The sequence below is a fragment of the Salvelinus fontinalis genome, chromosome 1 (genome assembly GCF_029448725.1).
Source record: "Salvelinus fontinalis isolate EN_2023a chromosome 1, ASM2944872v1, whole genome shotgun sequence".
Taxonomy (NCBI): Eukaryota; Metazoa; Chordata; class Actinopteri; order Salmoniformes; family Salmonidae; genus Salvelinus; species Salvelinus fontinalis.
The window spans coordinates 93,626,497-93,644,146 of NC_074665.1; the positions used below are offsets into that span (position 1 = coordinate 93,626,497).

Sequence of the window (17,650 nt, forward strand, 5' to 3'; positions counted from 1 at the left end):
ACTTTAGACCAGGGCCACTATATAGGGAATAGGGCCACTATATAGGGAATAGGGTGCTGCTCTACTTTAGACCAGGGCCACTATATAGGGAATAGGGCCACTATATAGGGAATAGGGTGCTGCACTACTTTAGACCAGGGCCACTATATAGGGAATAGGGTGCTGCACTACTTTAGACCAGGGCCACTATATAGGGAATAGGGTGCTGCTCTACTTTAGACCAGGGCCACTATATAGGGAATAGGGCGCTGCACTACTTTAGACCAGGGCCACTATATAGGGAATAGGGTGCTGCTCTACTTTAGACCAGGGCCACTATATAGGGAATAGGGTGCTGCTCTACTTTAGACCAGGGCCACTATATAGGGAATAGGGTGCTGCTCTACTTTAGACCAGGGCCACTACATAGGGAATATGGCGCTGTTTGAGACACAACCACAGTCATTTCCAGGAAACTGTTAATCAGCGACACCATTACCTCAGAACCTGTTTCTCCAGAATATTGAGTCCACTAGGATCATACTGCATTCCAAATGGCACCCTATTCCCTATATAGGGCACTTCTTCGACCAGACCCCATAGGACACTATGTAAATAGGGTGCCATTTGGAACTCTGCCCTAGAGCAAGGCTTTTAATTTGTTTGTTCTCTCCCCAAAACCACTCCTTGACTTCTAGACAATAGGGATTAGTGGTGTGGAGGTTGCTTTATAGCCACAGAATAGATGAGCCATTAACTCTGAATGCGTTTTGTTACATCAGGCTGGTGCTGGTCGGCTGCTATGAGGGATCAGTTAGCCTTATGCGCTTTACAGGCTGCTATGAGGGATCAGTTAGCCTTATGCGCTTTACAGGCTGCTATGAGGGATCAGTTAGCCTTATGGGCTTTACAGGCTGCTATGAGGGATCAGTTAGCCTTATGGGCTTTACAGGCTGCTATGAGGGATCAGTTAGCCTTATGGGCTTTACAGGCTGCTATGAGGGATCAGTTAGCCTTATGCGCTTTACAGGCTGCTATGAGGGATCAGTTAGCCTATGGGCTTTACAGGCTGCTATGAGGGATCAGTTAGCCTTATGCGCTTTACAGGCTGCTATGAGGGATCAGTTAGCCTTATGCGCTTTACAGGCTGCTATGAGGGATCAGTTAGCCTTATGCACTTTACAGGCTGCTATGAGGGATCAGTTAGCCTATGGGCTTTACAGGCTGCTATGAGGGATCAGTTAGCCTTATGGGCTTTACAGGCTGCTATGAGGGATCAGTTAGCCTTATGCGCTTTACAGGCTGCTATGAGGGATCAGTTAGCCTTATGCACTTTACAGGCTGCTATGAGGGATCAGTTAGCCTATGGGCTTTACAGGCTGCTATGAGGGGTCAGTTAGCCTTATGGGCTTTACAGGCTGCTATGAGGGATCAGTTAGCCTTATGTGCTTTACAGGCTGCTATGAGGGATCAGTTAGCCTTATGGGCTTTACAGGCTGCTATGAGGGATCAGTTAGCCTTATGGGCTTTACAGGCTGCTATGAGGGATCAGTTAGCCTTATGCGCTTTACATAAAACAACTAACCACTATTCTACAACAGAACAATCCTACACTTTATGTGTCACTACCAAGGTTTTCGGTTCAAATTCATTATGTGGATCCAATGTCATGTCATTGTATTATAACCCTTTATAACAGTATAACTGTACAGTAAGGAAAAATGTGCAAACGAACCGATTAGCATTAAAGTAGCATAATAATACGACGTCAAGAAAAGTCTGCAGAAAATGTTTGTATACGAATTTAGTGAACGATGAATGAGCTTCAATGTAGGTTAACAGAGAAAAATAGAGTAGAGAAAAACGAGTAAACTCCCATATGAACAGGCAAAAGTTGACAGGTTAATTTACTGTTACAATTTGTAGTCTATATACGTTTTCTAAACGTTTTCACAAGTTTTCACACGTTACGAACAGAATAAGTGAAAGCAAAACTTTCACTCCGCGTTGTTGCGACACAATACTGTAGCCCAGTTGCAGAATAACACCAAGTGTGTGTAATTTCAGAAAGCCTGATTTATGCTGAATGACCAGGGGTATAAATGTGAAATGAAACCGTGTTTCGCCAGCAGTGTATCGGTACCGGTGTGAAGGGAAAGGACGGTAGGATCCTCACCTGTGAGTCTCGGCGGTCACCTGTGGTGGAAGCCATGTTGAACACTTCTCAACTCCGGACAGCTGCTCAGATTCTGTCGTTCAAAATCCATAAACCTGTATCAAATATGTATTATCACAAAGCTATAAGATTATAAAAACCCCGACATCAAGTCCTTCGTCTTCAACAAGTTTCAAGCTCGAAGGTCCTCATTTTTCCCGGGCAAAACGTGTCTGTGGCGCGAGATAGGCTGCAGTGTCATTCTATGGAGCGTGCAGGTAGAGTCGCCTGGCTCAGTTATTACCCGGTGGTTATTACCCCGTGGTTATTACCCCGTGGTTATTACCCCGTGGTTATTACCCCGTGGTTATTACCCCGTGGTTATTACCCCGTGGTTATTACCCGGTGGTTATTACCCCGTGGTTATTACCATGTGGTTATTACCACGGCTGGCTCAGTTATTCCCCAGTGGTTATTACCCGGTGGTTATTACCCGGTGGTTATTACCCTGTGGTTATTACCCAGTGGTTATTACCTGGTGGTTATTACCCTGGCTGGCTCAGTTATTACCCAGTGGTTATTACCCTGGATGGCTCAGTTATTACCCAGTGGTTATTACCCGGTGGTTATTACCCTGTGGTTATTACCCTGTGGTTATTACCCAGTGGTTATTACCCAGTGGTTATTATCCGGTGGTTATTACCCCGTGGTTATTACCCCGTGGTTATTACCTGGTGGTTATTACCTGGTGGTTATTACCCAGTGGTTATTACCCAGTGGTTATTACCCAGTGGTTATTACCCAGTGGTTATTACCACGGCTGGCTCAGTTATTACCCAGTGGTTATTACCCAGTGGTTATTACCCAGTGGTTATTACCCAGTGGTTATTACCCCGTGGTTATTACCCAGTGGTTATTACCCCGTGGTTATTACCCAGTGGTTATTACCACGGCTGGCTCAGTTATTACCCTGTGGTTATTACCCAGTGGTTATTACCCTGTGGTTATTACCCAGACTGGCTCAGTTATTACCCGGTGGTTATTATCCTGTGGTTATTACCCAGTGGTTATTACCCAGACTGGCTCAGTTATTACCCAGTGGTTATTACCCTGGCCAGCTCAGTTATTACCCAGTAGTTATTACCCTGGCTGGCTCAGTTATTACCCAGTGGTTATTACCCTGGCTGGCTCAGTTATTACCCAGTGGTTATTACCCTGGCTGGCTCAGTTATTACCCAGTGGTTATTATCCTGTGGTTATTACCCAGTGGTTATTACCCTGGCTGGCTCAGTTATTACCCAGTGGTTATTACCCTGGCTGGCTCAGTTATTACCCAGTAGTTATTACCCAGTGGTTATTACCCTGGCTGGCTCAGTTATTAACCGGTGGTTATTACCCTGGCTGGCTCAGTTATTATCCGGTGGTTATTACCCAGTGGTTATTACCCTGGCTGGCTCAGTTATTACCCAGTGGTTATTACCCAGTGGTTATTACCCTGGCTGGCTCAGTTATTATCCGGTGGTTATTACCCTGTGGTTATTACCCTGGCTGGCTCAGTTATTACCCAGTGGCTATTACCCAGTGGTTATTACCCTGGCTGGCTCAGTTATTATCCGGTGGTTATTACCCTGTGGTTATTACCCTGGCCTGCTCAGTTATTACCCAGTGGTTATTACCCAGTGGTTATTACCCTGGCTGGCTCAGTTATTATCCGGTGGTTATTACCCTGTGGTTATTACCCTGGCTGGCTCAGTTATTATCCTGTGGTTATTACCCAGTGGTTATTACCCTGGCTGGCTCAGTTATTATCCGGTGGTTATTACCCAGTGGTTATTACCCTGGCTGGCTCAGTTATTATCCGGTGGTTATTACCCTGTGGTTATTACCCTGGCTGGCTCAGTTATTATCCGGTTGTTATTACCCTGTGGTTATTACCCAGTGGTTATTACCCTGGCTGGCTCAGTTATTACCTAGTGGTTATTACCCTGGCTGGCTCAGTTATTATCCGGTGGTTATTACCCTGTGGTTATTAGCCTGGCTGGCTCAGTTATTACCCAGTGGTTATTACCCGGTGGTTATTACCCAGGCTGGCTCAGTTATTATCCGGTGGTTATTACCCTGGCTGGCTCAGTTATTACCCAGTGGTTATTACCCAGTGGTTATTACCCAGTGGTTATTACCCAGTGGTTATTACCCAGTGGTTATTACCCAGGCTGGCTCAGTTATTATCCGGTGGTTATTACCCCGTGGTTATTACCCAGTGGTTATTACCACAGCTAGCTCACTGGTAGGTGTTTAGTTATTACCCAGTGGTTATTACCAGACTGGTTCACTGGTAGGTGTATAGTTATTACCCAGACTGGCTCAGTTATTACCCAGTGGTTATTACCCAGTGGTTAATACCATGGCTGCTCTGTTTCACCACAGAACTGTGGGGCAGGGAGTGCTACTGGAAGGATTCAATAGGAGCCTGTGGATTATTAGGACAGTGTGGGTTATTGTGGGTTATTAGGACAGTGTGGGTTATTGTGGGTTATTAGGACAGTGTGGGTTATTAGGACAGTGTGGGTTATTGTGGGTTATTAGGACAGTGTGATGCAGTTATTTCACTATGAACTAGATGTTAAACCATAGGTTTTCCATGATCGCTTAGTTTTATTTTATTTCACCTTTATTTAACCAGGTAGGCAAGTTGAGAACAAGTTCTCATTTACAACTGCGACCTGGCCAAGATAAAGCATAGCAGTTCGACACAAACAACAACACAGAGTTACACATGGAATAAAACAAACATACAGTCAATAATACAATAGAAAAATCTTTATACAGTGTGTGCAAATGTAGAAGAGTAGGGAGGTAAGGCAATAAATAGGCCCTAGAGGCGAAAATAATTACAATTTAGCAATTAACACTGGAGTGATAGATGTGCAGATGATGATGTGCAAGTAGAGATACATAGAAACATAAACAAAAACATTTTAATCCAGGCAGCCATTATAACATTTCCTTCACAGTAATCGAATATATATTTTTTTTAAACATTAAGTAGCCTAAAACATGTTTGGAAAATAATTCTAACAAAGATAGTGAATTAGCTAAATATGGGGTTCTGGACATAGGCCAACCTGTTCGCTAAATATCTGTCAAATAGCCTAATAATTTCATTTTTATTAGGAATAATTAGAACGTTATTTCTCATGGAAAAATATGATACAATTTTGTATATTAACAAATGGCCGTGATATAAGGGTTTGTTGTCCTAACACCGTCCTAAACTACGTTAGTGTTGTCATTATGTTTCTGGACCACTAGATGGAGCCAGAGTAGAGCATTTGGGCCGGTCAATTCCGACTCATCCCACTGTTGACCTCTCTCTAATCCTGTTATATCAGCACAGAGAGCACACTCATACAATGGCTTCCCTAGCTCTATATTTATGAACACTGGGGAGGGAACAGGGTGGTGTTAGGGTGGGACAGGGAACACCACCCTGCTCCCTGTCCCATCATAACACCACCCTGCTCCCTGTCCCATCCTAACACCACCCTGCTCCCTGTCCCACACCACCCTGCTCCCTGTCCCACACCACCCTGCTCCCTGTCCCACCCTAACACCACCCTGTCCCATCCTAACACCACCCTGTCCCATCCTAACACCACCCTGTCCCATCCTAACACCACCCTGTCCCATCCTAACACCACCCCGTCCCATCCTAACACCACCCTGTTCCCTGTCCCATCCTAACACCACCCTGTCCCATCCTAACGCCACCCTGTCCCACCCTAACACCACCCTGTCCCACCCTAACACCACCCTAACACCACCCTGTCCCACCCTAACACCACCCTAACACCACCCTGTCCCACCCTAACACCACCCTAACACCACCCTGTCCCACCCTAACACCACCCTGTCCCACCCTAACACCACCCTGTCCCACCCTAACACCACCCTAACACCACCCCGTCCCACCCTAACACCACCCTAACACCACCCCGTCCCACCCTAACACCACCCTAACACCACCCCGTCCCACCCTAACACCACCCCGTCCCACCCTAACACCACCCTAACACCACCCCGTCCAGCAGCTCAGATGACTCAGTAACTCCTCTCACCCTGCCAAGCCTGGGACTCAGTAACTCCTCTCACCCTGCCAAGCCTGGGACTCAGTAACTCCTCTCACCCTGCCAAGCCTGGGACTCAGTAAATCCTCTCACCCTGCCAAGCCTGGGACTCAGTAACTCCTCTCACCCTGCCAAGCCTGGGACTCAGTAACTCCTCTCACCCTGCCAAGCCTGGGACTCAGTAACTCCTCTCACCCTGACAAGCCTGGGACTCAGTAACTCCTCTCACCCTGCCAAGCCTGGGACTCAGTAACTCCTCTCACCCTGCCAAGCCTGGGACTCAGTAACTCCTCTCACCCTGACAAGCCTGGGACTCAGTAACTCCTCTCACCCTGCCAAGCCTGGGACTCAGTAACTCCTCTCACCCTGCCAAGCCTGGGACTCAGTAACTCCTCTCACCCTGCCAAGCCTGGGACTCAGTAAATCCTCTCACCCTGCCAAGCCTGGGACTCAGTAACTCCTCTCACCCTGCCAAGCCTGGGACTCAGTAACTCCTCTCACCCTGCCAAGCCTGGGACTCAGTAACTCCTCTCACCCTGACAAGCCTGGGACTCAGTAACTCCTCTCACCCTGCCAAGCCTGGGACTCAGTAACTCCTCTCACCCTGCCAAGCCTGGGACTCAGTAACTCCTCTCACCCTGACAAGCCTGGGACTCAGTAACTCCTCTCACCCTGACAAGCCTGGGACTCAGTAACTCCTCTCACCCTGCCAAGCCTGGGACTCAGTAACTCCTCTCACCCTGCCAAGCCTGGGACTCAGTAACTCCTCTCACCCTGCCAAGCCTGGGACTCAGTAACTCCTCTCACCCTGCCAAGCCTGGGACTCAGTAACTCCTCTCACCCTGCCAAGCCTGGGACTCAGTAACTCCTCTCACCCTGCCAAGCCTGGGACTCAGTAACTCCTCTCACCCTGCCAAGCCTGGGACTCAGTAACTCCTCTCACCCTGACAAGCCTGGGACTTAGTGCAATCTTCAGTTGACACACAATCCAGCACCACATACACGGTCAGTGTCAGTGCACCCTGCTCTGCACCACATACAGGGTCAGTGGCAGTGCACCCTGCTCTGCACCACATACACGGTCAGTGGCAGTGCACCCTGCTCTGCACCACATACAGGGTCAGTGGCAGTGCACCCTGCTCTACACCACATACAGGGTCAGTGGCAGTGCACCCTGCTCTGCACCACATACACGGTCAGTGGCAGTGCACCCTGCTCTGCACCACATACACGGTCAGTGGCAGTGCACCCTGCTCTGCACCACATACAGGGTCAGTGGCAGTGCACCCTGCTCTGCACCACATACACGGTCAGTGGCAGTGCACCCTGCTCTGCACCACATACAGGGCCAGTGGCAGTGCACCCTGCACCACATACAGGGTCAGTGGCAGTGCACCCTGCTCTGCACCACATACACGGTCAGTGGCAGTGCACCCTGCTCTGCACCACATACAGGGTCAGTGGCAGTGCACCCTGCTCTGCACCACATACAGGGCCAGTGGCAGTGCACCCTGCACCACATACAGGGTCAGTGGCAGTGCACCCTGCTCTGCACACCACATACACGGTCAGTGGCAATGCACCCTGCTCTGCACCACATACAGGGTCAGTGGCAGTGCACCCTGCTCTGCACCACATACATGGTCAGTGGCAGTGCACCCTGCACCACATACAGGGTCAGTGGCAGTGCACCCTGCTCTGCACCACATACAGGGTCAGTGGCAGTGCACCCTGCTCTGCACCACATACATGGTCAGTGGCAGTGCACCCTGCACCACATACATGGTCAGTGGCAGTGCACCCTGCTCTGCACCACATACAGGGTCAGTGGCAGTGCACCCTGCACCACATACAGGGTCAGGACTAGAGCGTGGATAGAGATCAGATGTCAGATGTAATTGTTGTAACTTCCTGTTGAATCTGCAGACGTGTTGCTGTGCGTTTTGTTGCTGTGCGATTTGCTGCGAACTTTACTTTACTTTGCTAGCTGACAACTTTACGTTTTTTGTTTTGTTTCTGTTTTTAATTACCGTTTATATTTTTAGTTTTTCCATCGCAACTTTTTTCCCTCATTCAACCTTTTCACTCCGGACGCTTTATCTGGACATGGTTCGTCAACACCTTCAACAGCCGAAGCTAAGTAGTAACATTAACATGATGTCTTCTAATTGCAGTCGCTGTACTCATAATATACAGGAGAACGATCGCCTTACGGCGAAAATAGCTGTGCTGCAAGCCCAGCTTCAGACGCAATCGTTAGGCAAGGGTATTTTCAGTGTAGGAAAGGAAGAAACAGCGTCTGTGCCACCAGTAAGTACAGATAGTAACGTTAGTATAAATCCCCCCGCACAGTCCCCGCAGCCGGACAACTTTCTCATGGCTTCTGGAGGGAAATGCTGTTGGAATGCTCAACCGGTGTCGCTCATTCAGCCGACAGAAACTTTCAACCGGTTTTCCCCATTATGTAGCGAGTCGGAGTCTGAGTCTGAGTCTTCTCTTGTCTCTACTCCTCCCGTTACGGGGTCTGAGACGCCGAAGGCTCCCACCGTTAGCTCTGACAAATTGAAAACCCTAGTCATTGGCGACTCCATTACCCGCAGTATTAGACTTAAAACGAATCACCCAGCGATCATACACTGTTTACCAGGGGGCAGGGCTACCGACGTTAAGGCTAATCTTAAGATGGTGCTGGCTAAAGCTAAATCTGGCGAGTGTAGAGAGTATAGAGATATTGTTATCCACGTCGGCACCAACGATGTTAGGATGAAACAGTCAGAGGTCACCAAGTGCAACATAGCTTCAGCGTGTAAATCAGCTAGAAAGATGTGTCGGCATCGAGTAATTGTCTCTGGCCCCCTCCCAGTTAGGGGGAGTGACGAGCTCTACAGCAGTCTCAGCACTCAATCGCTGGTTGAAAACTGTTTTCTGCCCCTCCCAAAAGATAGAATTTGTAGATAATTGGCCCTCTTTCTGGGACTCACCCACAAACAGGACCAAGCCTGACCTGCTAAGGAGTGACGGACTCCATCCTACCTGGAGGGGTGCTCTCATCTTATCTACCAACATAGATAGGGCTCTAACTCCTTTAGCCCCACAATGAAATAGGGTGCAGGCCAGGCAGCAGGCTGTTAGCCAACCTGCCAGCTTAGTGGAGTCTGCCAATAGCACAGTCAGTGTAGTCAGCTCAGCCATACCCATTGAGACTGTGTCTGTGCCTCGACCTAGGTTGGGCAAAACTAAACATGGCGGTGTTCGCCTTAGCAATCTTATTAGGATAAAGACCTCCTCCATTCCTGCCATTATTGAAAGAGATCGTGATACCTCACATCTCAAAATAGGGTTACTTAATGTTAGATCCCTCACTTCAAAGGCAGTCATAGTCAATGAACTAATCACTGATCATAATCTTGATGTGATTGGCCTGACTGAAACATGGCTTAAGCCTGATGAATTTACTGTGTTAAATGAGGCCTCACCTCCTGGTTACACTAGTGACCATATCCCCCGTGCATCCCGCAAAGGCGGAGGTGTTGCTAACATCTACAATAGCAAATTTCAATTTACAAAAAATAAAATGGCGTTTTCGTCTTTTGAGCTTCTAGTCATGAAATCTATGCAGCCTACTCAATCACTTTTTATAGCTACTGTTTACAGGCCTCCTGGGCCATATACAGTGTTCCTCTCTGAGTTTCCTGAATTCCTATCAGACCTTGTAGTCATAGCAGATCATATTCTAATTTTTGGTGATTTTAATATTCACATGGAGAAGTCCACAGACCCACTCCAAAAGTCTTTCGGAGCCATCATCGACTCAGTGGGTTTTGTCCAACATGTCTCTGGACCTACTCACTGCCACAGTCATACTCTGGACCTAGTTTTGTCCCATGGAATAAATGTTGTAGATCTTAATGTTTTTCCACATAATCCTGGACTATCGGACCACCATTTTATTACGTTTGCAATCGCAACAAATAATCTGCTCAGACCCCAACCAAGGAGCATCAAAAGTCGTGCTATAAATTCTCAGACAACACAAAAATTCCTTGATGCCCTTCCAGACTCCTTCTGCCTACCCGAGGACGTCAGAGGACAAAAATCAGTTAACCACTTAACTGAGGAACTCAATTTAACCTTGCGCAATACCCTAGATGCAGTTGCACCCCTAAAAACGAAAAACATTTGTCATAAGAAACTAGCTCCCTGGTATACAGAAAATACCCGAGCTTTGAAGCAAGCTTCCAGGAAATTGGAACGGAAATGGCGCCACTCCAAACTGGAAGTCTTCCGACTAGCTTGGAAAGACAGTACCGTGCAGTACCGAAGAGCCCTCACTGCTGCTCGATCATCCTACTTTTCCAACTTAATCGAGGAAAATAAGAACAATCCAAAATTTCTTTTTGATACTGTTGCAAAGCTAACTAAAAAGCAGCATTCCCCAAGAGAGGATGGCTTTCACTTCAGCAGTAATAAATTCATGAACTTCTTTGAGGAAAAGATCATGACCATTAGAAAGCAAATTACGGACTCCTCTTTGAATCTGCGTATTCCTCCAGGGCTTAGCTGTCCTGGATCTGCACAGCTCTGCGAGGGCCTGGGATCGGGAGAGACACTTAAGTGTTTTAGTACTATATCTCTTGACACAATGATGAAAATAATCATGGCCTCTAAACCTTCAAGCTGCATACTGGATCCTATTCCTACTAAACTGCTGAAGGAGCTGCTTCCTGTGCTCGGCCCTCCTATGTTGAACATAATAAACGGCTCTCTATCCACCGGATGTGTACCAAACTCACTAAAAGTGGCAGTGATAAAGCCTCTCTTGAAAAAGCCAAACCTTGACCCGGAAAATATAAAAAACTATCGGCCTATTTCGAATCTTCCATTCCTCTCAAAAATTTTAGAAAAAGCTGTTGCGCAGCAACTCACTGCCTTCCTGAAGACAAACAATGTATACGAAATGCTTCAGTCTGGTTTTAGACCCCATCATAGCACTGAGACTGCACTTGTGAAGGTGGTAAATTACCTTTTAATGGCGTCAGACCGAGGCTCTGCATCTGTCCTCGTGCTACTAGACCTTAGTGCTGCCTTTGACACCATCGATCACCACATTCTTTTGGAGAGACTGGAAACCCAAATTGGTCTACACGGACAAGTTCTGGCCTGGTTTAGATCTTACCTGTCGGAAAGATATCAGTTTGTCTCTGTGAATGGTCTGTCCTCTGACAAATCAACTGTACATTTCGGTGTTCCTCAAGGTTCCGTTTTAGGACCACTATTGTTTTCACTATATATTTTACCTCTTGGGGATGTTATTCGAAAACATAATGTTAACTTTCACTGCTATGCGGATGACACACAGCTGTACATTTCAATGAAACATGGTGAAGCCCCAAAATTGCCCTCGCTAGAAGCCTGTGTTTCAGACATAAGGAAGTGGATGGCTGAAAACTTTCTACTTTTAAACTCGGACAAAACAGAGATGCTTGTTCTAGGTCCCAAGAAACAAAGAGATCTTCTGTTAAATCTGACAATTCATCTTGATGGTTGTAAAGTCGTCTCAAATAAAACTGTGAAGGACCTCGGCGTTACTCTTGACCCTGATCTCTCTTTTGACGAACATATCAAGACTGTTTCAAGGACAGCTTTTTTCCATCTACGTAACATTGCAAAAATCAGAAATTTTCTGTCCAAAAATGATGCAGAAAAATTAATCCATGCATTTGTTACTTCTAGGTTAGACTACTGCAATGCTCTACTTTCCGGCTACCCGGATAAAGCACTAAATAAACTTCAGTTAGTGCTAAATACGGCTGCTAGAATCCTGACTAGAACCAAGAAATTTGATCATATTACTCCAGTGCTAGCTTCCCTACACTGGCTTCCCGTTAAGGCAAGGGCTGATTTCAAGGTTTTACTGTTAACCTTTAAAGCATTACATGGGCTTGCTCCTACCTATCTTTCCGAGTTGGTCCTGCCGTACATACCTACACGTACGCTACGGTCACAAGACGCAGGCCTCCTAATTGTCCCTAAAATTTCTAAGCAAACAGCTGGAGGCAGGGCTTTCTCCTATAGATCTCCATTTTTATGGAACAGTCTGCCTACCCATGTGAGAGACGCAGACTCAGTCTCAACCTTTAAGTCTTTACTGAAGACTTATCTCTTCAGTAGGTCATATGATTGAGTGTAGTCTGGCCCAGGAGTGTGAAGGTGAACGGAAAGGCTCTGGAGCAACGAACCGCCCTTGCTGTCTCTCCAGGGCCGGTTCCCCTCTCTCCACTGGGATTCTCTGCCTCTAACCCTGTTACTGGGGCTGAGTCACTGGCTTGCTGGTGCTCTTTCATGCCGTCCCTAGGAGGGGTGCGTCACTTGAGTGGGTTGAGTTACTGACGTGAACTTCCTGTCTGGGTTGGCGCCCCCCCTTGGTTGTGCTGTGATGGAGACCTTTGTGGGCTATACTCGGCCTTGTCTCAGGATTGTAAGTTGGTGGTTGAGGATATCCCTCTAGTGGTGTGGGGGCTGTGCTTTGGCAGAGTGGGTGGGGTTATATCCTTCCTGTTTGGCCCTGTCCGGGGGTTTCTTCGGATGGGGCCACAGTGTCTCCTGACCGCTCCTGTCTCAGCCTCCAGTATTTATGCTGCAGTAGTTTATGTGTCGGGGGGCTAGGGTCTGTTGGTTATACCTGGAATACTTCTCCTGTCTTATCCAGTGTCCTGTGTGAATTTAAGTATGCTCTCTCTAATTCTCTCGTTCTCTCTTTTTCTCTGAGAACCTGAGCCCTAGGACCATACGTCAGGACTACCGGGCATGCTGACACCTTGCTGTCCCCAGTCCGCCCGGCCTTGCTGTTATTCCAGTTTCAACTGTTTCTGCCTGCGGTTACGAAACCCCTACCTGTCCCAGACCTGCTGTTTTCAACTCTTAATGATCGGCTATGAAAAGCCAACTGAGATTTATTCCTGATTATTATTTGACCATGCTTGTCATTTATGAACATTTTGAAAATCTTGGCTCTCTCTAATTTTCTCCTCTCTTTCTCTCGGAGGACCTGAGCCCTAGGACCATACGTCGGGACTACCGGCCGTGGTGACTCCTTGCTGCCCCCAGTCCGCCTGGCCTTGCTGCTATTCCAGTTTCAACTCTTCTGCCTGCGGTTATGGAACCCCTACCTGTCCCAGACCTGCTGTTTTCAACTCTTAATGATCGGCTATGAAAAGCCAACTGAGATTTATTCCTGATTATTATTTGACCATGCTTGTCATTTATGAACATTTTGAAAATCTTGGCTCTCTCTAATTTTCTCCTTCTCTCTTTCTTTCTCTCGGAGGACCTGGGCCCTAGGACCATGCATCGGGACTGCCGCCCGTGGTGACTCCTTGCTGTCCCCAGTCCGCCTGGCCTTGCTGCTATTCCAGTTTCAGCTGTTCTGCCTGCGGTTATGGAACCGCCACCTGTCCCAGACCTGTTGTTTTTCAACTCTTAATGATCAGCTATGAAAAGCCAACTGAAAATTATTCATGATTATTATTTGACCATGCTTGTCACTTATGAACATTTTTGAACATCTTGGCATAGTTCTGTTATAATCTCCACCCGGCACAGCCAGAAGAGGACTGGCCACCCCTCATAGCCTGGTTCCTCTCTAGGTTTCTTCCTAGGTTTTGGCCTTTCTAGGGAGTTTTTCCTAGCCACCGTGCTTCTACACCTGCATTCTAGCTGTTTGGGGTTTTAGGCTGGGTTTCTGTACAGCACTTCGAGATATTATCTGATGTACGAAGGGCTATATAAAATAAAATTGATTGGACCTGTTGTTTTTCAACTCTTAATGATCAGCTATGAAAAGCCAACTGAAAATTATTCATGATTATTATTTGACCATGCTTGTCACTTATGAACATTTTTGAACATCTTGGCATAGTTCTGTTATAATCTCCACCCGGCACAGCCAGAAGAGGACTGGCCACCCCTCATAGCCTGGTTCCTCTCTAGGTTTCTTCCTAGGTTTTGGCCTTTCTAGGGAGTTTTTCCTAGCCACCGTGCTTCTACACCTGCATTCTAGCTGTTTGGGGTTTTAGGCTGGGTTTCTGTACAGCACTTCGAGATATTATCTGATGTACGAAGGGCTATATAAAATAAAATTGATTGATTGATTGATTGAGTAGCAGTGCACCCTGCACCACATACAGGGTCAGTGGCAGTGCACCCTGCACCACATACAGGGTCAGTGGCAGTGCACCGTGCTCTGCACCACTCCTCTTATGTAATAGGAGTTTCCTCTTCTCTCACAAACAAGACCGGATGACTGTGGGATGTGCAAAGCAGAGATCGAAAGGGCCAACAACGTTCCAGAACGCGGACAACATTCTATAATGCCATCAAAGTTCTAGAATGTTAACAAGGTTCTGGAATGCAGACCTTCTAGAAGGTTAACAATGTTCTAGAATATTAACATGAATAACAGCTGTTATAATAGGTTGGGACTTAAGACAGGAAGCAAATGAAGACACTCTTACAACCCATACAGTCCATATACTGGAACCACAACTTACTTTTATTGTAAGTTGATTATAATACACTCATGTTGACATTGGTTATAGAATCACCAGGTAATATAATAATGATCCTTACTAATAATAGAATGTGACATTGTGTTCCAGGGCTGTTATGTATACAGTGTTGGTCTGGCTCCTCGGAGTGAAAGCTTGGGTACAGGCTGCTCCTCTGCTGACAGAGTGACAGCTTGGGTACAGGCTGCTCCTCTGCTGACAGAGTGACAGCTTGGGTACAGGCTGCTCCTCTGCTGACAGAGTGACAGCTTGGGTACAGGCTGCTCCTCTGCTGACAGAGTGACAGCTTGGGTACAGGCTGCTCCTCTGCTGACAGAGTGACAGCTTGGGTACAGGCTGCTCCTCTGCTGACAGAGTGACAGCTTGGGTACAGGCTGCTCCTCTGCTGACAGAGTGACAGCTTGGGTACAGGCTGCTCCTCTGCTGACAGAGTGACAGCTTGGGTACAGGCTGCTCCTCTGCTGACAGAGTGACAGCTTGGGTACAGGCTGCTCCGCTGCTGACAGAGTGACAGCTTGGGTACAGGCTGCTCCTCTGCTGACAGAGTGACAGCTTGGGTACAGGCTGCTCCTCTGCTGACAGAGTGACAGCTTGGGTACAGGCTGCTCCTCTGCTGACAGAGTGAGGCTGAGCGGTTGTTGCCAAACCTTTCTCTCTCCCTCTGATGTTGACACGGAAGCCTTCCATAACAGCAACAGATCCTTCTATATAACAGGGCTGGACTGAACTCTGATCAGTTGAATAACTTGTTCTACATGGCAGCTTCAGCTGATGGTGCGCCACTCAAAACAATAAACCCATGATTACAATAACATTATTAATAGGTATATGAAACAAACATTACATCTGAATTTGATTCAATAGTATTATTGATAGGTATGTGAAACAAATATTACATCTGAATTTGATTCAATAGCATTATTAATAGGTATGTGAAACAAACATTACATCTGAATTTGATTCAATAGCATTATTAATAGGTATGTGAAACAAACATTACATCTGAATTTGATTCAAATAGTATTATTAATAGGTATGTGAAACAAACATTACATCTGAATTTGATTCAAATAGTATTATTAATAGGTATGTGAAACAAACATGTCTGCTCTCTTGCCAACTCCTTATGGAATAGTATCAGGAACAGACTGGCACTCAGGCTGGTCTCAGTCTGAGGATTGAAACATATTGTCTGCATTAACCTTTAGACCAACAGTCCAGACCTTAGGAAATACACTGGGCAGTTCAAAGGAAAACTAGAATAAAGCAATTAAGTAAAATCAATCATTTAGTCAACAACATTCCCTTTAAAAAAGAAAATGAAGGATGACGAGCAGCTAGATCAAAGACATTTGACAGCAGGAACCAAGAGAACCAGCCACTTGGTTATGAAGAAGATGAAGGATGACGAGCAGCTAGATCAAAGACCTTTGACAGCAGGAACCAAGAGAACCAGCCACTTGGTTATGAAGAAGATGAAGGATGACGAGCAGCTAGATCAAAGACCTTTGACAGCAGGAACCAAGAGAACCAGCCACTTGGTTATGAAGAAGATGAAGGATGACGAGCAGCTAGATCAAAGACCTTTGACAGCGGGAACCAAGAGAACCAGCCACTTGGTTATGAAGAAGATGAAGGATGACGAGCAGCTAGATCAAAGACCTTTGACAGCAGGAACCAAGAGAACCAGCCACTTGGTTATGAAGAAGATGAAGGATGACGAGCAGCTAGATCAAAGACCTTTGACAGCAGGAACCAAGAGAACCAGCCACTTGGTTATAAAGAAGATGAAGGATGACGAGCAGCTAGATCAAAGACCTTTGACAGCAGGAACCAAGAGAACCAGCAACTTGGTTATGAAGAATATGAAGGATGACGAGCAGCTAGATCAAAGACCTTTGACAGCGGGAACCAAGAGAACCAGCCACTTGGTTATAAAGAAGATGAAGGATGACGAGCAGCTAGATCAAAGACCTTTGACAGCAGGAACCAAGAGAACCAGCAACTTGGTTATGAAGAATATGAAGGATGACGAGCAGCTAGATCAAAGACCTTTGACAGCAGGAACCAAGAGAACCAGCAACTTGGTTTCTATAGTAAATATCACCAACAAATAAATAATCACATGGTATATATATTAAAATATGATAAACCGACTAGTTATGGCTTTGGATAACTAAAGAAAGCCTACTAGCTGATGAATAAAAAACATTGATTTCAAGTATAGAGTTTCCCCTTTACCATCACCAGGTGGGTTAAAGGAACAATCAGGTGTTTAAGAATACAGACCTCCACCTGGGTTAAATATACCGACCTGGGGATCGGTTCAACCAGGAGCTCTGTTTATCCCTGGAGCTGTATCAACCAGGAGCTCTGTTTATCCCTGGAGCTGTATCAACCAGGAGCTCTGTTTATCCCTGGAGCTGTAGCGATCAGGAGCTCTGTTTATCCCTGGAGCTGTAGCGATCAGGAGCTCTGTTTATCCCTGGAGCTGTATCAACCAGGAGCTCTGTTTATCCCTGGAGCTGTAGCGATCAGGAGCTCTGTTTATCCCTGGAGCTGTAGCGATCAGGAGCTCTGTTTATCCCTGGAGCTGTATCAATCAGGAGCTCTGTTTATCCCTGGAGCTGTATCGACCAGGAGCTCTGTTTATCCCTGGAGCTGTATCAACCAGGAGCTCTGTTTATCCCTGGAGCTGTATCAACCAGGAGCTCTGTTTATCCCTGGAGCTGTATCAACCAGGAGCTCTGTTTATCCCTGGAGCTGTATCAACCAGGAGCTCTGTTTATCCCTGGAGCTGTATCAACCAGGAGCTCTGTTTA

General features: G+C 46.6%; 1 protein-coding gene across 1 annotated transcript in view; it reads right to left on the reverse strand.

Annotated features, from left to right (window-relative positions):
* The window catches only part of ank3b (ankyrin 3b), a 483,498-nt gene extending 481,101 nt beyond the window's left edge, over nt 1-2,397 (reverse strand). Inside the window, exon 1 of the mRNA XM_055936209.1 lies at nt 2,156-2,397. Within this exon, the coding sequence (XP_055792184.1) occupies nt 2,156-2,191 (36 nt within the window). The 5' untranslated portion in view covers nt 2,192-2,397. The remainder of the gene's footprint in view (nt 1-2,155) is intronic.
* Nucleotides 2,398-17,650: the final 15,253 nt, after the last annotated feature.